At 38.0% G+C, this 17,616-nt stretch overlaps 1 protein-coding gene across 3 annotated transcripts in view; it reads left to right on the forward strand.

Moving 5' to 3' along the window:
- Positions 1-257: 257 nt before the first annotated feature.
- spock3 (SPARC (osteonectin), cwcv and kazal like domains proteoglycan 3) overlaps positions 258-17,616 on the forward strand; it is a 126,616-nt gene continuing 109,257 nt past the window's right edge. Inside the window, exons 1-2 of one of the 3 annotated variants that reach the window (XM_012967860.3) lie at positions 258-401; positions 511-699. In XM_012967860.3, the coding sequence (XP_012823314.2) occupies positions 511-699 (189 nt within the window). In that variant the 5' untranslated portion in view covers positions 258-401. 3 annotated transcript variants of the gene reach the window in all.

The raw sequence follows: 17,616 nt of genomic DNA on the forward strand, positions 1-17,616 counted from the left end.
GCTACCTATCACTTGTGTACCTCACAGCTGGACTGTAAACTTTTCAGCTTATCATTCCATGGTGAATCTCCTAATAACACCTCTAATATGTCAGTAAACGTGATATTTAGCATTATGCTGACTGACTTTGGATTTGTACTCGGCAGTACAGCACTGAGGGCAGTTGAGTGAAACACAAACTTAGGACCCTGAAGCTGTTCCTGCTCGTTCACAGCACAAGCCCCGCCCACTAGGCAGTCTGGCTCTCAGAGCGGCAGGATAGAGACTTTGGCACAGAGCTGTGTGAGAGGAGACAAGCGCAGGCAGCAGCAGCAGCAGCAGCAGTAGCAGTGGTCCTTGTTAGTTGGCAGCGGCGAGTTGCGTTATCAGGTGGAGGAAGAGTGCAGGGTTTCTCTAGCAAGGTGATCAGACTATTACCTATCACTTGCCATTCATCCGATTGCCCAGACCCCATCCAGCCCCACTGTCTCCAGTCTGATCATGGTTTTCCCCCGTTTGTGTCTCTGGCAGATGATGAAGGTAGCCTTGGTTTTTGTGTGTGCAGCAGCCTGCAGTCAGGTCCTGGCAGCAGCAGCAGCAGCAGCCGCAGCCGCCACTGGCAGGTCGGACAGAGGCAATTTTCTGGATGATAAACAATGGCTAACCACTGTGTCCCAGTATGACAAGGATGCTGCTGGCCACTGGAATCGATTTCGAGATGTAAGTTCAGATTTCGTTGCAATTCCCTCTAGGGGTCCTTGATTTGCGGAGCAGCAAGCATTCTAGTGCATTTAGGCTGAGGGCATTTCTTTGGCACAGGGGTCACTACTGTCATTTGCCATTAAATGCCCTTACCAGTTCCCATGATGCTGATCTATAGCACTGGAGGACAGGGCGTTTGTTCCTTACCAAATGCAGGATCCCTACGAATGATACATGCCACAGTAATGTACAATATAGCCGGTGCTACTCCGCAGCATATTTTTCTTCTTTTATGGATGTCTGGTGCAACTGCAAGGCATGTCCATCCATATCATTACAGATGCTGTCCTGCTGGATATGTAACCCCTGGGCACTTATGTTGTTGAACTACCACCCCTAAAAACCCCCTGACAGCTTTGCATGTTGTGGCATGCAGGGAGTTTTAGTTCAATGACAGGTAAAGGTTTGCAGTTTGGACATAACTGCAGTAAGTGATAATGGTTTGTTTTTAATGAGCTGCTAATTATGAGAAAAAAACTCCAGTTAAAGAAAACAGCCTTGTGACAAGAATTTTTCCTCATTATTCCATGCTAGTTCCATCTGTGGAAATTGACCTAATTGCTGTAATTTGTTGATTGCTTCAATCCGATGTTCGTATTTCTTTGTTTTGTCATGCAGTATTTTAGTTCCCTTGTCATGACTGTATAAAATCCTGAAGTATCTCTTCCAAATGAAGTATACAGTTAAATGAGGCTGCTCGTATTGATGATAAAGGGGTTAATCTTGCAGGAACAATGTTTAAACAATTCTTCCCAGGTGCTCTTTATTATGGGTTTGTGTGGCAGCAGATTTTGCTTTGTACCCTGGCCTATTCTGCATGAGCAAGTGTCAGGCTATGAGCCATGATTTAGTCATACCTAGTAATTAAGCCTTTTTATGTGTTTCAGAATCTGCTGCAACACACTATGACACTGATAAGTACAGGGCTGGGGGAGCATGAAAGGGTTATGGCACTGGGAGCAAACTGCAGAACTGAGCACATAGACACTATCTGGGTTATGCAAAGTACGGTCCTTGGGTGTGCCAACTGCAGAAATGAGCACACAGACACTATCTGGGTTATTGACAGTGGTCCCTGATTGTGTAAATGGCAGAACTGTGCTCACGTGCACTTTCTGAGTTATGCAGAGTGGTGCTGGGTATGTGGATTGAACATATAGGCATTATAGTATCTGGGTTATGTAGGGTGGTCGCAGGGTGGTCACTGGGTGTGCAAAGCGTAGAATGGTGTGTATAGGCACTCTCTGAGTTTTGTGGAGTACAGTCTGCAGAACTGAGCCCATAGACACTATGTGAGTTATGTAGAGTGCTCCCTGGGTGTGCCAACTGCAGAACTGAGCACACGGGCACTATCTGGGTTATGTAGAGTGCTTCCTGCACGTGCAAAGTGCAGAACTCAGCATATGAGCACTATGTAGATTATGTAGAACAGTCTCTGGGGTGCCAACTGCAGAACTGAGGACATCACCACTATCTGGGTTATGTATGATGTTCATTGGGTGTGCCATCTGCATAACTGAGCAGAGGTACTATCTGGGTTATATAGAATGGCCCATGGATATGCAGACTCCAGAAGTGAACACATAGGCATCTGCTTATGTAGTAGTGGTCTGCCAGTGTGCGAACTGCAGGACTGTAGTAGAGAGTTGTGTGTTGAATGGTCCCTGGATTTGCAAACTACAAAACACTGCACTACCTGAGTTATGTAGAGTGGTTCCTGGGTGTTAAAACTGCAAAACTGCAGTATTAAGTACATAGGCAATTTCTGGGATGTGTAAAGCAGTCCTGGGTATGCATCTGTGCATTCTGCCTCCTTAGGTTGAAGCTTTCAGAGGGAGGTAATGGAGTATTAACTATGTCTCCCAAAATATATGTTTCATCTGTGGCCCTTCAGTGCTTACAGTAGTAGTTTGGCTACAGCCCCTAGCATTCATGGAGGGACTGCCAGCCCCCCCCCCCACCCCGACTCATCCCTTTAAAGGCAAAAGTGAGTAAGTAACATTCCTTTCTTGGGTTCACAACCTTCCTATTAAACCTGGCCTTTGCTTTGAGAATGAAGGGGTAGATAGGTCAAGAATTACAGGCTATTTCATCATTGTATCAGTCTGTATTTAAATTTGTGTTAATCAAACACAGAGCAAGTACTTTTTCCAAAGTGTTCTGTTTGCATTCACTTTGTGAATATGGGAAGGGTGGGGGGTGATAGACTCTGAGCAGAGCTCTAGTTAATAGTTGAATTCCCCCAGGAGTAATTTATTTATTATTCTAAAAGGCATTGTAATAAAATAATGTGAAATTCCAGAACAAAATGACCCACTTAAAATTTGCAACAGTCTAGTTCTTAATCTACTCTGTTATTTCAGTGAGCTAAAAAATTGTGTTTGTTCTCAGCGTGTTTATAATATATTTGCCATTTGCTGTTTGCTTCCAGCATTTAAAAAGTTGCAGAACAATTGTAATCTATAGTAAATCTGGATTGATATAATCAATTAAGAGTGAATTGCTTTTCTTGTCCCAAGGGAATTCATTAGAAAGACGAAATTAGTTTAATAAGACTGGATAAAGTTTTTTTTCAACATCAAATGCTTAAAATAAAACCTATATGGACTCGGCAGCAAGGCAGTTTCTTTTATACACAAAGCATTCAATACATCAGTTATTTAATTATGCTGAATAGCCTTTTCCATGGAGTTTGCATGTATCGACTGTGCCAGGAATGCAGTGAGAATATTACTTTACAGTGCTGTAGCATACTTTGGATCATGAAACTGATGTTGCTTTATAAAAGAGCCACTGAGTCTGCAGAATATGCATTTTCCTAATTTTTTTAGGTATATTGCAAAAAGTAACATTCTGACATAGTTATAAGAAATCTTTGGAACTCTAGCAGACTGCCAGGTCTTTTTACTGCCTGTTCTGAATACTGACAATGTTCATTAATGGCCACTTGTAAGGGAACATCATGTTCCTAAGGCTCTTCTAGAAATGCTGGGGAAAGGACAGTAGGGCTGATCTCACATTAACTTGATTTAGTTGGAAATATAATTTAACCTATAGTAAGATCATGCTGTTAAAGTGAGGGCACACTATACATCAGGGTTCAATCCATAGGACTTGTGTTGTGCATACTTTGCTCAAACTGATTTAAGACAAAACAAAAAAAACCTCAATGTCACAGAACAGTGACATTAAAAGTACTTTCATTTTAAACTTGGATGTTACCTTTTTGGTTCTTCAGAGTAATTGTGGGAGAAGGGGGTTCATCAACAATTGTTACAGTCAAACCTGCTGTGTAATATACTCTTATCTGAAAGTCTGAGTCACAGTCAGCAACTGGAGGAAGGTTGGAGCTTTTAAACAGAGCTCATTATGTCTAGTCAAAAAAGAACTTTTGTGCGTAAAGTGAGACAGAAGTTCTAAGGATTCAAACACACCCAGTAAGTCTTTATAATAGGGATGCACCAGGCTTTTTTTGATGTATTTGGCTACGGCCGAATCCACGGTCCTGGCCAAACCGAATCCTAATTAGCATAAAATAGCATATGCAAATTAGCATTTGGAAGGGTTAAATGGTAGGGGGGGAAATGTTCGCTGCACGCGCAGTATATTAGAGCCCTTACCGATCCTATTTAGCATATGGTAATTAGGATTTGGTTCGGGATTCGGCAGAATCCGTCGGGGGTGGATTCGGGGGTTCGGCTGAATCCAAAAAAGTGGGTTCGGTGCATCCCTACTTTATAATAAAGAATATATGGCTTTTAAAATACATGTAATTTTAATATAATAATCTGATTTAATGGGTTTGATAATGGACCTATAGACTAATATTCCAGTTGTCTTTCTAAACAACTGAAAGGGCAAAGTCAAACAGTTAGTAAAGGGAAAATGAAGATAGCACACAGCCTTAAAAAAGAAAATGTATTTATTGTTGGAGGTGCCTTTAAGAAGTAAGGTACTAAGCATATTGGTTTATTTGGTCCAGCTGTAATCGGGCACATATTTAAAGGGATACTGTCATGATTTTTTTAAGGTGTACTTTTTATTTTTAAATTACACCGTTTACATAGCAAATAATTCACTTTACCATTTAAAATGTTATTCTGAAACCAACAAATTAATTTTTTTAGTGGTAATATTGGTGTGTAGGCAGCCATCTCAGTGTATTGTGCCTGAGTCAGAGCTTTCAGAAAAAGCCAGCGCTACACATTAGAACTGCTTTCAGGTAACCTATTGTTTCTCCTACTCCCATGTAATTGGAGGAGTCCCAAGCGGAACTTGGATTTCTTACTATTGAGTTCTATTCTGATACCTACTGGAAGCTGCTATCTTGCTGCCTTCCCATTGTTCTGCTGATAGGTGGCTGGTGGGGGGCGGGTGTGGGGGAGGGGGGTGATATCACTCTAATTTGAAGCAGAATCCTACATTAAAATCTTTTTTTTTATTTTTAATTTTGAAATTTCACATGGGGTTAGCTATGTTCTTCATTCCCAGGTGTCCATGGCCACGTGCTTTGATAAACATCAGTCACACTTCCTGCTCCACTGCAGGTTGGAGTGACACCACCCCCCCATGAGCAGAACATTGAAAAGGTAGCAAAATAGCAGCTCCCTGACACCTGTGCTATCAGAATAGCACTTAATAGTAAAACATCCAAATCTGTCTCATGACTCCTCCATTTACATGGGGTAGGTGAAACAATTGGGTATCTGAAAGCAGTTGTGTTGTGAAGTGCTGGCTCAGAATCGGGCACAATGCACTGAGATGGCTGCTGAAAAAATATATTTGTTGGTTTAAGAAAAAAATTAAAATCATGACAGTATTCTTTAGGTTGAGGGAAGGGATTGCTGGCCAGACAACTTCTGCCACTCCCATATCTACAAACTAATTGGGCATAATTGTACTAATTGTGGCATTATCTTGCTTAAATGGGACAAGACCTTCCCAAGATGTTACCACTTGCAGAGGTTGGTTTTTGGCAGCCCTGTGTATAAGCAATTTTGCCTGTTCACCCTCTCGCTAAACTTCATAACAGTACCAGCAGTTCTATTAGCCCATGGAGGCACTATGGGTTCAGGCTACTGAATCCTAAGCAGAGGTGTCAGGAAGCTGTTCTCTTGTTACCTGGCCATTGTTTTGCTGAATCAGCTGCTGGGGAGGGGGAAGAGTGGGGTGAAATTACTTCAACTTGCAGCACAGTAGTAAATAGAGACTGAGGTTTATCAGAGTGCAAGTTGCATTGCTGTGGCACACTGGGAAATGAAGAACATGACTAGCCCTATGTGAAATTTCAAAATTAAAGGACATGTTAACCCAAAAAATATTCATTACAAACTTGTAATGGTTTATTTGTATATAGTATAGTTCTTACAAGCAGTATTCTCTGCTCTGGTGGCTCTGGCTTTTGAAGCAATGTAACAAAAGCCAGTAGACTGACAGACCCGTCTTACTGGAGGAGACTGGCCTTTGCAACATTGTTTGAAAAGTCATAACCAGGAGTTTAGCATATGCTGCTTTCAACAGCAATTACAAAACATTTTTAATAAATTCATATTGGAAAGTTGCTTAGAATTTCGATTCTTTTATTAGACTAAAAATTATTTTTTGGGTTGATATGTCCTTTAAATATAAAGAAACCGATTACAATGCAGGATTCTGCTGGAGAAGCTCTACTGACTGATGCGTTTTGAGCAATGTAAAACATGTTTTCTCATGATGGTATTCCTTTAAGGTTTGCTTTCTCTGGAACCAAGAGCCTTATCCTAAACCTGAATAAATTATACCACTAGAAGATTCAGGCAGGTGTGTTCTCTTGGTATCTTTCATAACCCAAACTAGTGAAGTGCAAAATATCATTCCAGAACCCACGTTTCCATTTTTAAAAGGCAGAGACCTTTACTCCAGCTAATTCTTATCCATAATACTTTGGAAATTGTGTCAGGCTACTCTGGGCTTGTTTGAATAGAATTATGGCTGTGTACAACAGCCCATTGTATCTAAAGTTATATTCAACTCATCAACATCTTTCATGTAGCTTTTCTCCCACTCTTGGTTTCCAGTGGTTATATATAAGGAATGAAGAAAATAATGGGTATACCACACGGAAAAGGATGTTAAGTTAAACTATATCACAATTACAAAGGCAATGGCAATGTTGAGTCATATTGGGCTGGCTGTCAATTATCAGTCAGCTTTAAAGGAGACCTGACAATCAGCACTTTGATGTGTAAAAAAAAGCACAAAAGAACAGAGAAATCCATCAAAGAACAACAACACAAGCTCTAATGCAAAGTAAGTGATTATTCTTATTAACCCCTTAAAATCACTTGAAAGCAAACGCAACACTCCAAAAGTGCCAACCTCCCCCAGAAAAGAGCTCCAGGTGTCAGCTAATAATAATAACAGTAATATCAAAGGCCATCATACATAATTCAATAAATGCTCTGTTAAATTACATTTGATCATAATTAAGTACCCTGGTATACATATTTGAATAATTGGGACACAGTGAAAAATATAAAGCAAGCAAAATAAAATTAATAATAAAATAACTTTAAATAAAACAAATCTCTGCCAAGCATAAACAGCTCCTAGTAGGACATTTCAGTAGGCTATATAAGTGCTGGTACACAGTAGTTCATTACATAATGTCCACAGGATTACATTGTCAGCCCACAAAATCATACATGTATTGCCCTTGCAACTGAATCCAAAAATAAAAAGTGATGTCACTGGTCAACAACTGGTAAACAACAGTGATAGCACCTAGTACACATGCCTGGCAGGTTCTTCTGGTCTTTTCTGATTTTTTAGGCTTACTTTGAGGTTAATAAAATAAAAATAACCAATGTAATACAACCCAAGAAAAGGCAAAAGAAAGAGCGAAAAGTAAAGTTATCCTGCTGGTAAGGTAGGCAGTGCTGCATAGCTGATATAAGAATAGAGAAGAAGCCAGAAAAGTCAATTGGTAACTCAAGAATCAAACTCCATATTTAATAAAAGGCACAAAGTTTGCCCAGGTGCAGTTATCCATAGCGACAAATGAGATTTGATTTTAAACAGGTGACCAGGAATTGCTACTTGCTGATTGGTTTACTATAGGTGAAAAGAACTGTTGCAAACTTTGCACCTTATATTAGATAGCCCTATAGTAAATCTGTATCATTATTCTTACTTAGCATTATGAATTATAAAGGGTCATTCACAAGTCCAGTGTGCAAAGTGCAATTTTTTTACCCAAAATGCAGCATGTCTGCATGGCAATTGCAATCACAGTTGCAAAACAAACTGAATTGTGCATGCATTTGGTAGTAAATCAGATGCAAGTTGTGGCTAAGGCTAATGCCACACATAGCGTATGGCGCATATTTTCAGCAGGCCCTAAAATGCTTGCAGAGAATATGCTCCATATGCTTAGAAATCCCACTACCTGTGCCTGCACCTGAATGAATTAAATATGCTGGGGTGCAGGCACATGTAGCCGATATACGCCTAAAAACGCTATGTGAAGGCACATATTTTTGTGAGTCTACATGTTCCAGCATATTACATTCATTTGGGTGCAGGCACAGATAGAGGCATTTTTAAGCGTATGGAGCATATTCTCTGCAAGCGGTTTTCTTGCTGAAAACACACTACATACGCTCCGTGTAGCATTAGCCTAATGTTTCCAGAGTTGGGACCGCATCACTTCCGCTGCTTGGCATAGCTTTAAATTAACAAGTGTGTGTGATTGTTTGGTTGCAATTACAATGCGCCTATTCATGCTACATCAATAACTTGCAACAGGAGGTGAGTCGAATTCAGTAGTGCTGAGTGCAATTACAGTATGCTTACCTTCCAAGGGGCGGTTTTCTTTGCAAGTACTTTTAATGAATGACATTCATTCGTGCAATGTCTGTGTACATTTTTGCACAAGCGCAACTGCAGTTGTGGCCCTAAATGAACCCTATAATGTTGTATCAGCCATGTAAGTGTTTCTATTAAATTTGAATTTGGTTGTTGCATTATGATCCCTCTCCTACGTATTGAATGCTTTCTTTAGTTGAGGAGAATTAGTTGGTAAATAGTATATTTTCTCTTATTTTAATATTCCATATTTAGAAATAATGTATTGTATTTTTAGGTAGATGCTAAACTTCTACCCCATCATTGGCTTGTTCAGTCCAACTTCCAACTTAAATCCTCACAGAAAATAAATCGGATTAGTTTGTGTAGGAGACTTCACAGCGAGACTTCCAAGAGCGAAAGTGGAAGTACTATTTAATTTTTTATTTTAATGGTAGTTGGAAACATTTACCTCCTGCTGAAATAACTATTGTTTCCTTTATGTTGCTCAGTTATGTTTACTGATAAACATTATACTGATACTGTGTTTTAGAACTTTGTTCCTAAAGTAGATGAAAGTGCCTATTTTTAGTAAAGTACCAAAATATTTAATAAATCTTGGTGAGTGCAGTTTATTTTAATGCTGTGCTCCTTTTGAGATGATACCCTTTTCTAATTAAAATGGGACATTTAAATAAACCGTGAACGTGACTGGATATGTAAGTGGTTTTACAGCACTTCAACAAAAGAGTTTACTTTCTAAACCTGATGATTAGTCAGAGAACAGTTTTTCTTAGAAAATGAGCAAATGTTTTCTTATAAAAGTGGGTAGAAACTGATCTTGGCAATAACTGGAGTTGTTTATTTTAAATACCCATTTGCTTGCTAATCACTAAACGATGGGGTTGTTCTCCCTCTACCTAAAATACCTATTGGTTGTAAGGCCTAACCTTAACAGAATACACTGTGCCTGTAACTTGACATTTTACTTTATAATCATTATTTCAAATTTCAAAAATTGGGCACACTCTGTAATGGGATGTCCAACTTTTTTGTTATCATTTGTTCAACAAACCTCTTGCGGTGTTTGTTGAAAATGTTTTTCTGATTTTCCTGCAATATATGTGATGTCTATTTTGCTTCTTCTGCTGTTTATTCACTTCTGTTTGTTGGCCTGGGTACCCACAAGTTTTCAGAGCTCCTTTTAGATGTTTGTATTCCTTCTCTTTAGCCTCTGCATTGGATGCCACAGTTTCAGCCGAATGATGTAGAGTCCTAATAAAATCTAGTTTATGTTCCAAAGGTTGGGGGGAATAAAACAACAAGTACTGATCTGTGTGGGTGGGTTTCCTGTATACTTCAATATTAAGATTCCCCCCTCTTTGATAATTAGTTTGTTGGCCTGGGTACCCACAAGTTTTCAGAGCTCCTTTTAGATGTTTGCATTCCTTCTCTTTAGCCTCTGCATTGGATGCCACAGTTTCAGACCAACGATGTAGAGTCCTAATAAAATCTAGTTTATGTTCCAAAGGTTGGGGGAATAAAACAACAAGTACTGATCTGTGTGGGTGGGTTTCCTGTATACTTCAATATCAAGATTCCCCCTCTTTGATAATTATTGCATAGTCCAAAAGTGCCAGTTTTCTGTTTGACATCTTTATACAGGTGGTTTCACAACAATTCACACATCCAGTCATGAAGGATTAACACCTGCATCAATTAGAATCATGGGACCATTGTGACTGGATCATACCTTCTTACACCAGTCAGTTTCAGCCAACACCCAACTTAATAAGTTCTATGGAACCATTATGATTGGATGCCTGTGACTGTACTACCCACAAGGGTTTAAATGCCAGGGAATTCCCTACCAGTCATTTGAACTGAAGAAGCCACTCGGATGAGTGGTGAAACGTTCTCAAGAAAAAACTCAGAAAAGTCCAGTTGTTTTAGACTTAATTCTATTTGATACTGACTTCTTTAACTTTAAATGATAATTTAGCCCTCACTAGGATTCAGCAATGTTCCTCACAGTTTCCAGTCGTGAGTAGAGCAAGAACCCCCTCATTTCAGAATCATTAACATAGCAAGATTTTGTAGTGGGCTCAGAATTACCATCCCAATAATTTTCGTACCATGGCGATTGGTCGTTTAGTCAGTCTGCCAGATTAGAAAATTTGGGTTGGATAACGATAAAATCTGCGCATGTATTGTGTATTGGGCAGTGTCCTTGGGGGACCTACAATGGAAGCCACTTTCGTACAATTGGTGTCTGCCAGCTATTTCAGAATATCCTACGATTTGTACAGCTTTATCCTACAATTTCAGTCTGAATGTCACCTTAATACAGTGTAATCGCAGCCTTCTTTTTAAGATGTACATGAAACTAGGGATTTCTGTTAACAAGTTTCTATTCTAAAAATACTTTATGTAAAGGGACTTGTTGAACAAATGCTCATGATTGCTTTTGTCTGAGGATGGACTGCACTCTCAACCTCTCACCTGATAAAAAGAATCCTTTGCTGAATGTGTGGGCCATTTTTCTGTTTTGGTGTGTTCTTTTTATGGAAAGAACAGCAATAATATCTAACGTGCGTATGCCGGGGAGCAAATCGTATTGTAATACTCTTTTCAAAAGATTGGCCCTATAATCTTTTTGTAAAGAAGATAATGGCATTCCATCTCATCATGATCTTCTTTCTAAGAGCAATAATCTTTGTTTTACTTGAGGAAAGGTTGCTTAGCACATATGGAAATCTACCATTCATCTTGTCTTACCTCCTAAATCTTATTGGGATTGACTGTAGCCATCTGTGCTCATTATAGTGCAGATTAAATAGCTGTGTAATAGTAAGAATCCTTGAAAATAAAGTAAATAGCTTTACCTAGACTACTTCAGATAAAATGAAGACCAAGTTAAAACATTGTTAACTATTTAAGAACTTGTTTGTGATTCTATATTATTTGATTTCTTTGTTATCTTTGCAAGCTAATGGATTTTTTGTAGTAAACATAGGTTAAAGAAATCAGATTATTGAACTGTATCTCATACAGATGCACATTTCTTCTAAATATACCCCATATTGAGAGACTTTGATCCGCTGTCCTCCTGTGATTCTTATATGCTACACACACCTCAGGTTGGGAAGCATTGATTTGGCATAGTGATATTTTGTGCCGAAGAATATTATTCATATATTATATATATATATATATATATATATGTGTGTGTGTGTATATATATATATGTGTGTGTGTGTGTGTATTTATATATATATATATATATATATATATATATATATATATATATATATAGTGTACAGGGAGGAGCACACCCTATAAAAGTCCAAATGCCCTTGGTGCAGGTCAAAAAACAAAAATATAATAGAAAGAGTGCCGCACACATAGGGACTTGATACCAGTTTGGTTTGTCCCTGAGGAAGAGCACAGATTGTGCTCGAAACGTTGGAATTTTTTCAATAAAACCACTTTTTCTTTTGTATCAAGTCCCTATGTGTGCGGCACTCTTTCTATTATATTTTATATATATATATATATATATATATATAATATATATACATATGTATTAAAAAAAAAGATATTAGATATAGATTGGGAGCATTATCCATACACATGCACTTCTACAAAAAGAAGAAAAGACAATGAAATTATAAAACTGCTACACTGGAAACTTATTTTATCTGCATATCTGTTATATTTACAGTTTTGTGTTCTTTATAAGAACATGTTAGCTTAAAGGGTACATATTGTGTTAAAAACAATATTGTGCCAATGAATAGTAATCATCTAAATATAGAAAGAATGTGCTTTAAAAAGTAGTGTTTCCGGCTGATTTATTGAAAATTTATGGAAAAAAAACCCTACTAGTCCAGCTCATCTTTTCCACTTCCTGCTTCACCAAACTGCATTGTAGGATAGGAACCAATTCAGCAGCTGGGCTGACCTGATAGGGAACTGAAGCCTGGCTTTGCTTGTGTGACTGCAGGGCTGTGATTGGCTGTCACCCTCCTATTGTGCTTCCCCCTACTGTGCAGGGACCATTAGGACACACCCACTCCTTATTTGAAACAGAGACTGGGGAGGATCTATAGAGAGCTCCACTAAAGGGGCCATTTTTACAGAGTGAAACCAGCACCAAATATTATTCATAACTGCCTACAAGATTAGAGGTATTTTCGTTTACCCTTTATGTCTCCTTTAAATAAAAAAAAGATGTTCTTTTCTTTACAAATGTTTTTTTTCAGACTGGAAAAATCAACATATCAACCTTACATTACTCCAGTTAAAAGCTATTAGCAAGGTTTGGGCACTCTCCAAACACCTAATTACATTAAACGTTTTGCTGTAGGCTCTCAGCAAGAGCATATTTGGACCTTTATAGCCAATGCGCACTGTTAACAGGCACATAGTGGCTGTTTTGTGCTGCAGTTGGTGAAGAAAAAAGAAGGGAAAAGTTCTAAAAGGGCAGTTCCTAATAGTGAGAACAAATAAGGCAACAGGGAATCCAGATGAACAAGGCATTGATAAATTCCTCAGAGTTTTGTGTAAATGTAATTTTATGAGGCAGGTGATAATTATACACTGAAATATTCAAGAATGGTGAGTGAAATGCACTGCTAAGAGTTATTTGCTCTGCAGAATGTAGTACAATATACACAATGCAGACAGAGGTTTGTTTGGTAAGTTTCTTTATACCTGGCTTGTTCCAAGAAATGTTCTTCTAATGTTGGTACTTTTACTTTATTCCTTTTAGTATGCATTGCTAAATACTGTTACTAAATGTGTGTGTATTATAGTTTAATTTAGTTATTCCTTTTAAATATAAAATATACTAGTGGCCTATAACATACTGTATGTATATATACTGTAGATATATACACATTTATGTACTTCATTATGTACCGTATATTCTATATTTGATAGATCTATGTTGGGAAGTTAGATTACTGCTGTCTTTAGGAATAAAACTTTAGAATTACAGCCTGTTCTTTCATTATCCTCTTTGAGGCTTTGCCTGCCTTTGGTTGTCACATTGTCCTTCATATGTATCCCTTCATTTGTGTCTTACTGAATCTGAGATGAGAGCTTTCTGTAATCACCACTCATTACTATGAGGCTGTCTTCTGGCACAGCAGGGACCATCTATATTTTGATTTTACTAACCAGGTTTCCAATTTCACCTATCACAGAAAATCAAGCTCCTACTGTCTGATAACAGTTCGTTATTGTGTTTCAAGAAATGTTCATGAGATGAATCCTTAGGGTAAAATGGTCATTTTGCTAGAATGCTAATGCATATGTGTCTGCCTGAAAGCATAACATTATAGCAGTTTTATAGTTAAATATATTCATTTTAATTAAGACCTGTGAGAAAATGAATGAAGTGTCAGTAAAGGGAATTAGTTCATCATTCTGCTTTTTATTAAAGTAAAACTAATTTTGTTTACATATTTTGTCTCGGTGTACCCTGACACAATTTCATTAATCATGAACAATGATATTTTAATGATTCTGTCACAGCACAGGGCAGATTATTTTTTGCCTGAGCAAGCACATCAGTTCAAATGTCCAAGTTACGAGTTCAGAGCTGCCTGGGCACACCAACTTCAGCACTTAACAGGTCACTAAGGATAACTCATTTCCAGGTCCTCAAGCAAAGAGTGTACGTGTGAGTATGCATGTTATCCTGACAGATGATTTATAAATGTGTATCCTAAAGCCCTTTAATGGATATCAAGTAGATATTAATATGTTTGTAATTTTTTTTTATAAATGTACATTTTTCATACTTCATACATTTGATATCTTAATGCTATTAAAATGAGTTGACTATAAGATATTTACCCCAACAAAAGTAATTAAGAGTATCAGTTGTTTTGAAGACATTATTATTATTTTGAAGAAGAAGGAAGATGCAATCCCCGGGGGTGGTGCTTCTATTAACAGAATACTGCACCTGGCTGGGGTATTTGTGGCTGAGCGATCCTTTTCTGTCTATCTTCATTCTTCCGAATCCTGGGGCACATGCACAGTAGGGTGAAAATGTTGACTTTCTTGTTAAATTTCAGCTTTTCAGTATACTGAGCATGCATAAGCAATGCAAAGACAGAAGAGGGACACTCGGTCACAGATACCCAGTGCCGGTGCAGTTTTCTCCTAACAGGAGTACCCTTCAGTGATTCTAACTTACCTTCTCCTTTGATATGTTCTTTATCCAAAAGCTAATGGGCTACATAGGCCTCTTTTTCTGTGCCAGCCAATTGTGCCAAAAATGTTCCTTTCTTTGTACTTGCAAAGAAAATGCAGAGTTGAACTGTAGGAACAGTAGGATTGGCAAGCACCATGTTACACAACTTTGGATCCTCATTTGTCAGATCATTGACACTGAGCTTTCAGGAGCATGTGCAACCAGATGGTGATCTTTTACAGAAAAGAGTCTGACGCAGCATGACATGGCGCCTGTTAACTTTGCTGTGCAACTCTGCATTTTATAGCAGATACAGGTATGGGTCCTGTTATCCAGAATGACTGGAATCTTGGTTTTTGTTCCATATACCATAAGTCTACTAAAAAATCATTTAAACATAACCCAATAGGATTGTATTGTCTCTATTAAGGATTAATTATATCTTAATTGGGATCAAGTATGTGGTACTGTTTTATTATTACAGAGGAAAAGAAAATCATTTTAATAAATTTTAATTATTTTATTAAAATGGAGTCTGTAGGAGAGTCCCATTGCCGTAATTTGGAACTTTCTGGATATCATAACCCGTACCTGTACACAGATGGACACTTTTTGTAGTAATGGGGGCTGCAGATAGGATGGGCAATAGAGATGGCCTGGGGTTGCTGAGGTGGGAATCCTTCTCTAAATCTTTGCTTAGTATGAGACCTTCTCATTTTAGGAGGTGGATGCATGCTAAACACAGATAAATAAATACTCCCCAACTGCTTCCCTGCTCTCTGTCCATGTAACCAGGGCCTGAACTAGGGGTAGGCAAAAGGGGCACCTGCCTAGGGCGCAAATATGGGGGGGGGCGCCAGGCAGAAACTTCTCCTGCCTACCCCTAGCCCGCACTACCTTGTCATTGCCCCCGGGGGCTGGGGGACTTTTAATGGGTCTTATTACTTGGATGAAAGGCTACATGTTCCTGTTTTTATACATCTGTAGATTACAGATATCTTCCAAAAGATTTAAGTGTTATACTATAATAAAAAGGTATACATCACAAAAGCGTTTATAACAAAACTTTAATGTCAAGGTAAAGAAAAATACACATATTGTATGTAAACTTGGCAGTGGATCTGGACAGTGAAGTTTCAGATGGGAATCAGTATTGAATAATGAATACACTTTAAAAATATGCAGATAATCTATACCACCAATTAGACTATATTGTATGATAAATTCTTGATGCAGAAAGACGTGGGACCAGATTTATAATTGCTTGAGCCTTTGGGCATTTAGGTGCTGAACTTTTCTTATTTGAGAAAGCCCACTTGGGAAAAATACCTCAACCAACAAGTTTTTTCCCTTAACTGTGTGAGTTCCTTAACTCACGCGGGGTTTCCTTTATGATTACTTGAGCTGAAATATTTCAATCATATTTCAAAAATATTGCAATCATAAATCTACCCCATAGAGAAATTGTGGATAATAATAAAACTAGTGGAAGCAAGCAATGCTATTCAGCAGAAGCAATGGCCAGCCAGATATTAGGGGTCATTTACAAAGTGCAGCATGGGGTGCAAAGTTTAAAAAAGAGCCCAAACCCCCAAGTTTTTTGCACACTTACACCATACTCTAAACTCTTCTATTGCTGCTCTCCAAAACACTTCAGAGTTGTGTGTGCCCCATGAACAGCACTGCTTGCAGTGGTCAGAGTTGTTTTTATGAGGGTTGATGGGGGGATAAAGGAAATGGAAGATCACAGTTTGTTAAAAGACCACGTTAAGATTATTTATATTGAAAAATATGTTCTTAAGGGGAATATGATGATGATGATTATTACTAGTGTTGAATACTGCCTTATTTAAAAGTAGATCTTACCAAGCAGCACAAATAAGCTCCTTGAGGAATGCAGTCCCTTGAGCAGTTGTACTGGCAAAAACACTACAAAGTTTCAATATTACTCATATTAATACTTTTAGTAGATCCAGGGATTGATCTGCTTGCCCCTTTGGAGTCAGCAAGGATTGAACAAAATTTCTACCTTGTGTTTGAAGGCAAAGTTCTTCTGCAAATGTCCCTGCTGGAAGATATTGGGCTTAACATGCTATGTGCAGAAACCCATAGCATCTGTACATCAACTTTACTGGTCTAGTGCATTAAAAAAATTAAAGAAAACATCTAATTGGGTGGTATATTTCTGCAAATGTACATGTTTATCCCCTGTTGTTTGCCTTTAAACCACTTTCTTCTTCCAAGTTCCCCAGTAGAGTTAAATTAAGCTTTTGTGTATTTGCCTAGGAAACTGCTGACTGAGATCCTATTGCTATTATAATTCCCTAATTGAATACATTGGAAATAATTGCACTTCACTTATTCCCTTAAAATATGTGTTCATTTGCTTGGTTGTAGGAAGCTATTGTTTTTGGATCCAATCACTATGATTTTAGTGCTTCTGTGTATGAACGTATATGAGTTGTTTTTGAAAATACCCTAAGACAAAATGGGTCTGAGCAGAGGAGGAGCACATAGGATATTGGGGTTCAATTCAACTTCCACCTCCTAATACTTTAAATTGGGAATGTATGACTGTAAAATGAATGTATGAATGTAAAAAGTGCCTGCCCCAGAGGCATTAATAAAGTCATATTGTCTTTAGTGATATCATTTTTCTTTAATGATTTTCTTTCACCTCAGCCTATAGTAATGTACATTATATCTTTTGGGTTTTTTATGGTGGCAAACAGAAATAAAACAATTTAAAGATATTTGATATTTATTAACTTCATGCTATTATTTTAATTGCTTTGTTGCATGGGATACTTATTTATTCTTATGCAATTTTGCTTTCACATTAA

This window comes from Xenopus tropicalis, chromosome 1, assembly GCF_000004195.4.
Source record: "Xenopus tropicalis strain Nigerian chromosome 1, UCB_Xtro_10.0, whole genome shotgun sequence".
NCBI lineage: Eukaryota > Metazoa > Chordata > Amphibia > Anura > Pipidae > Xenopus > Xenopus tropicalis.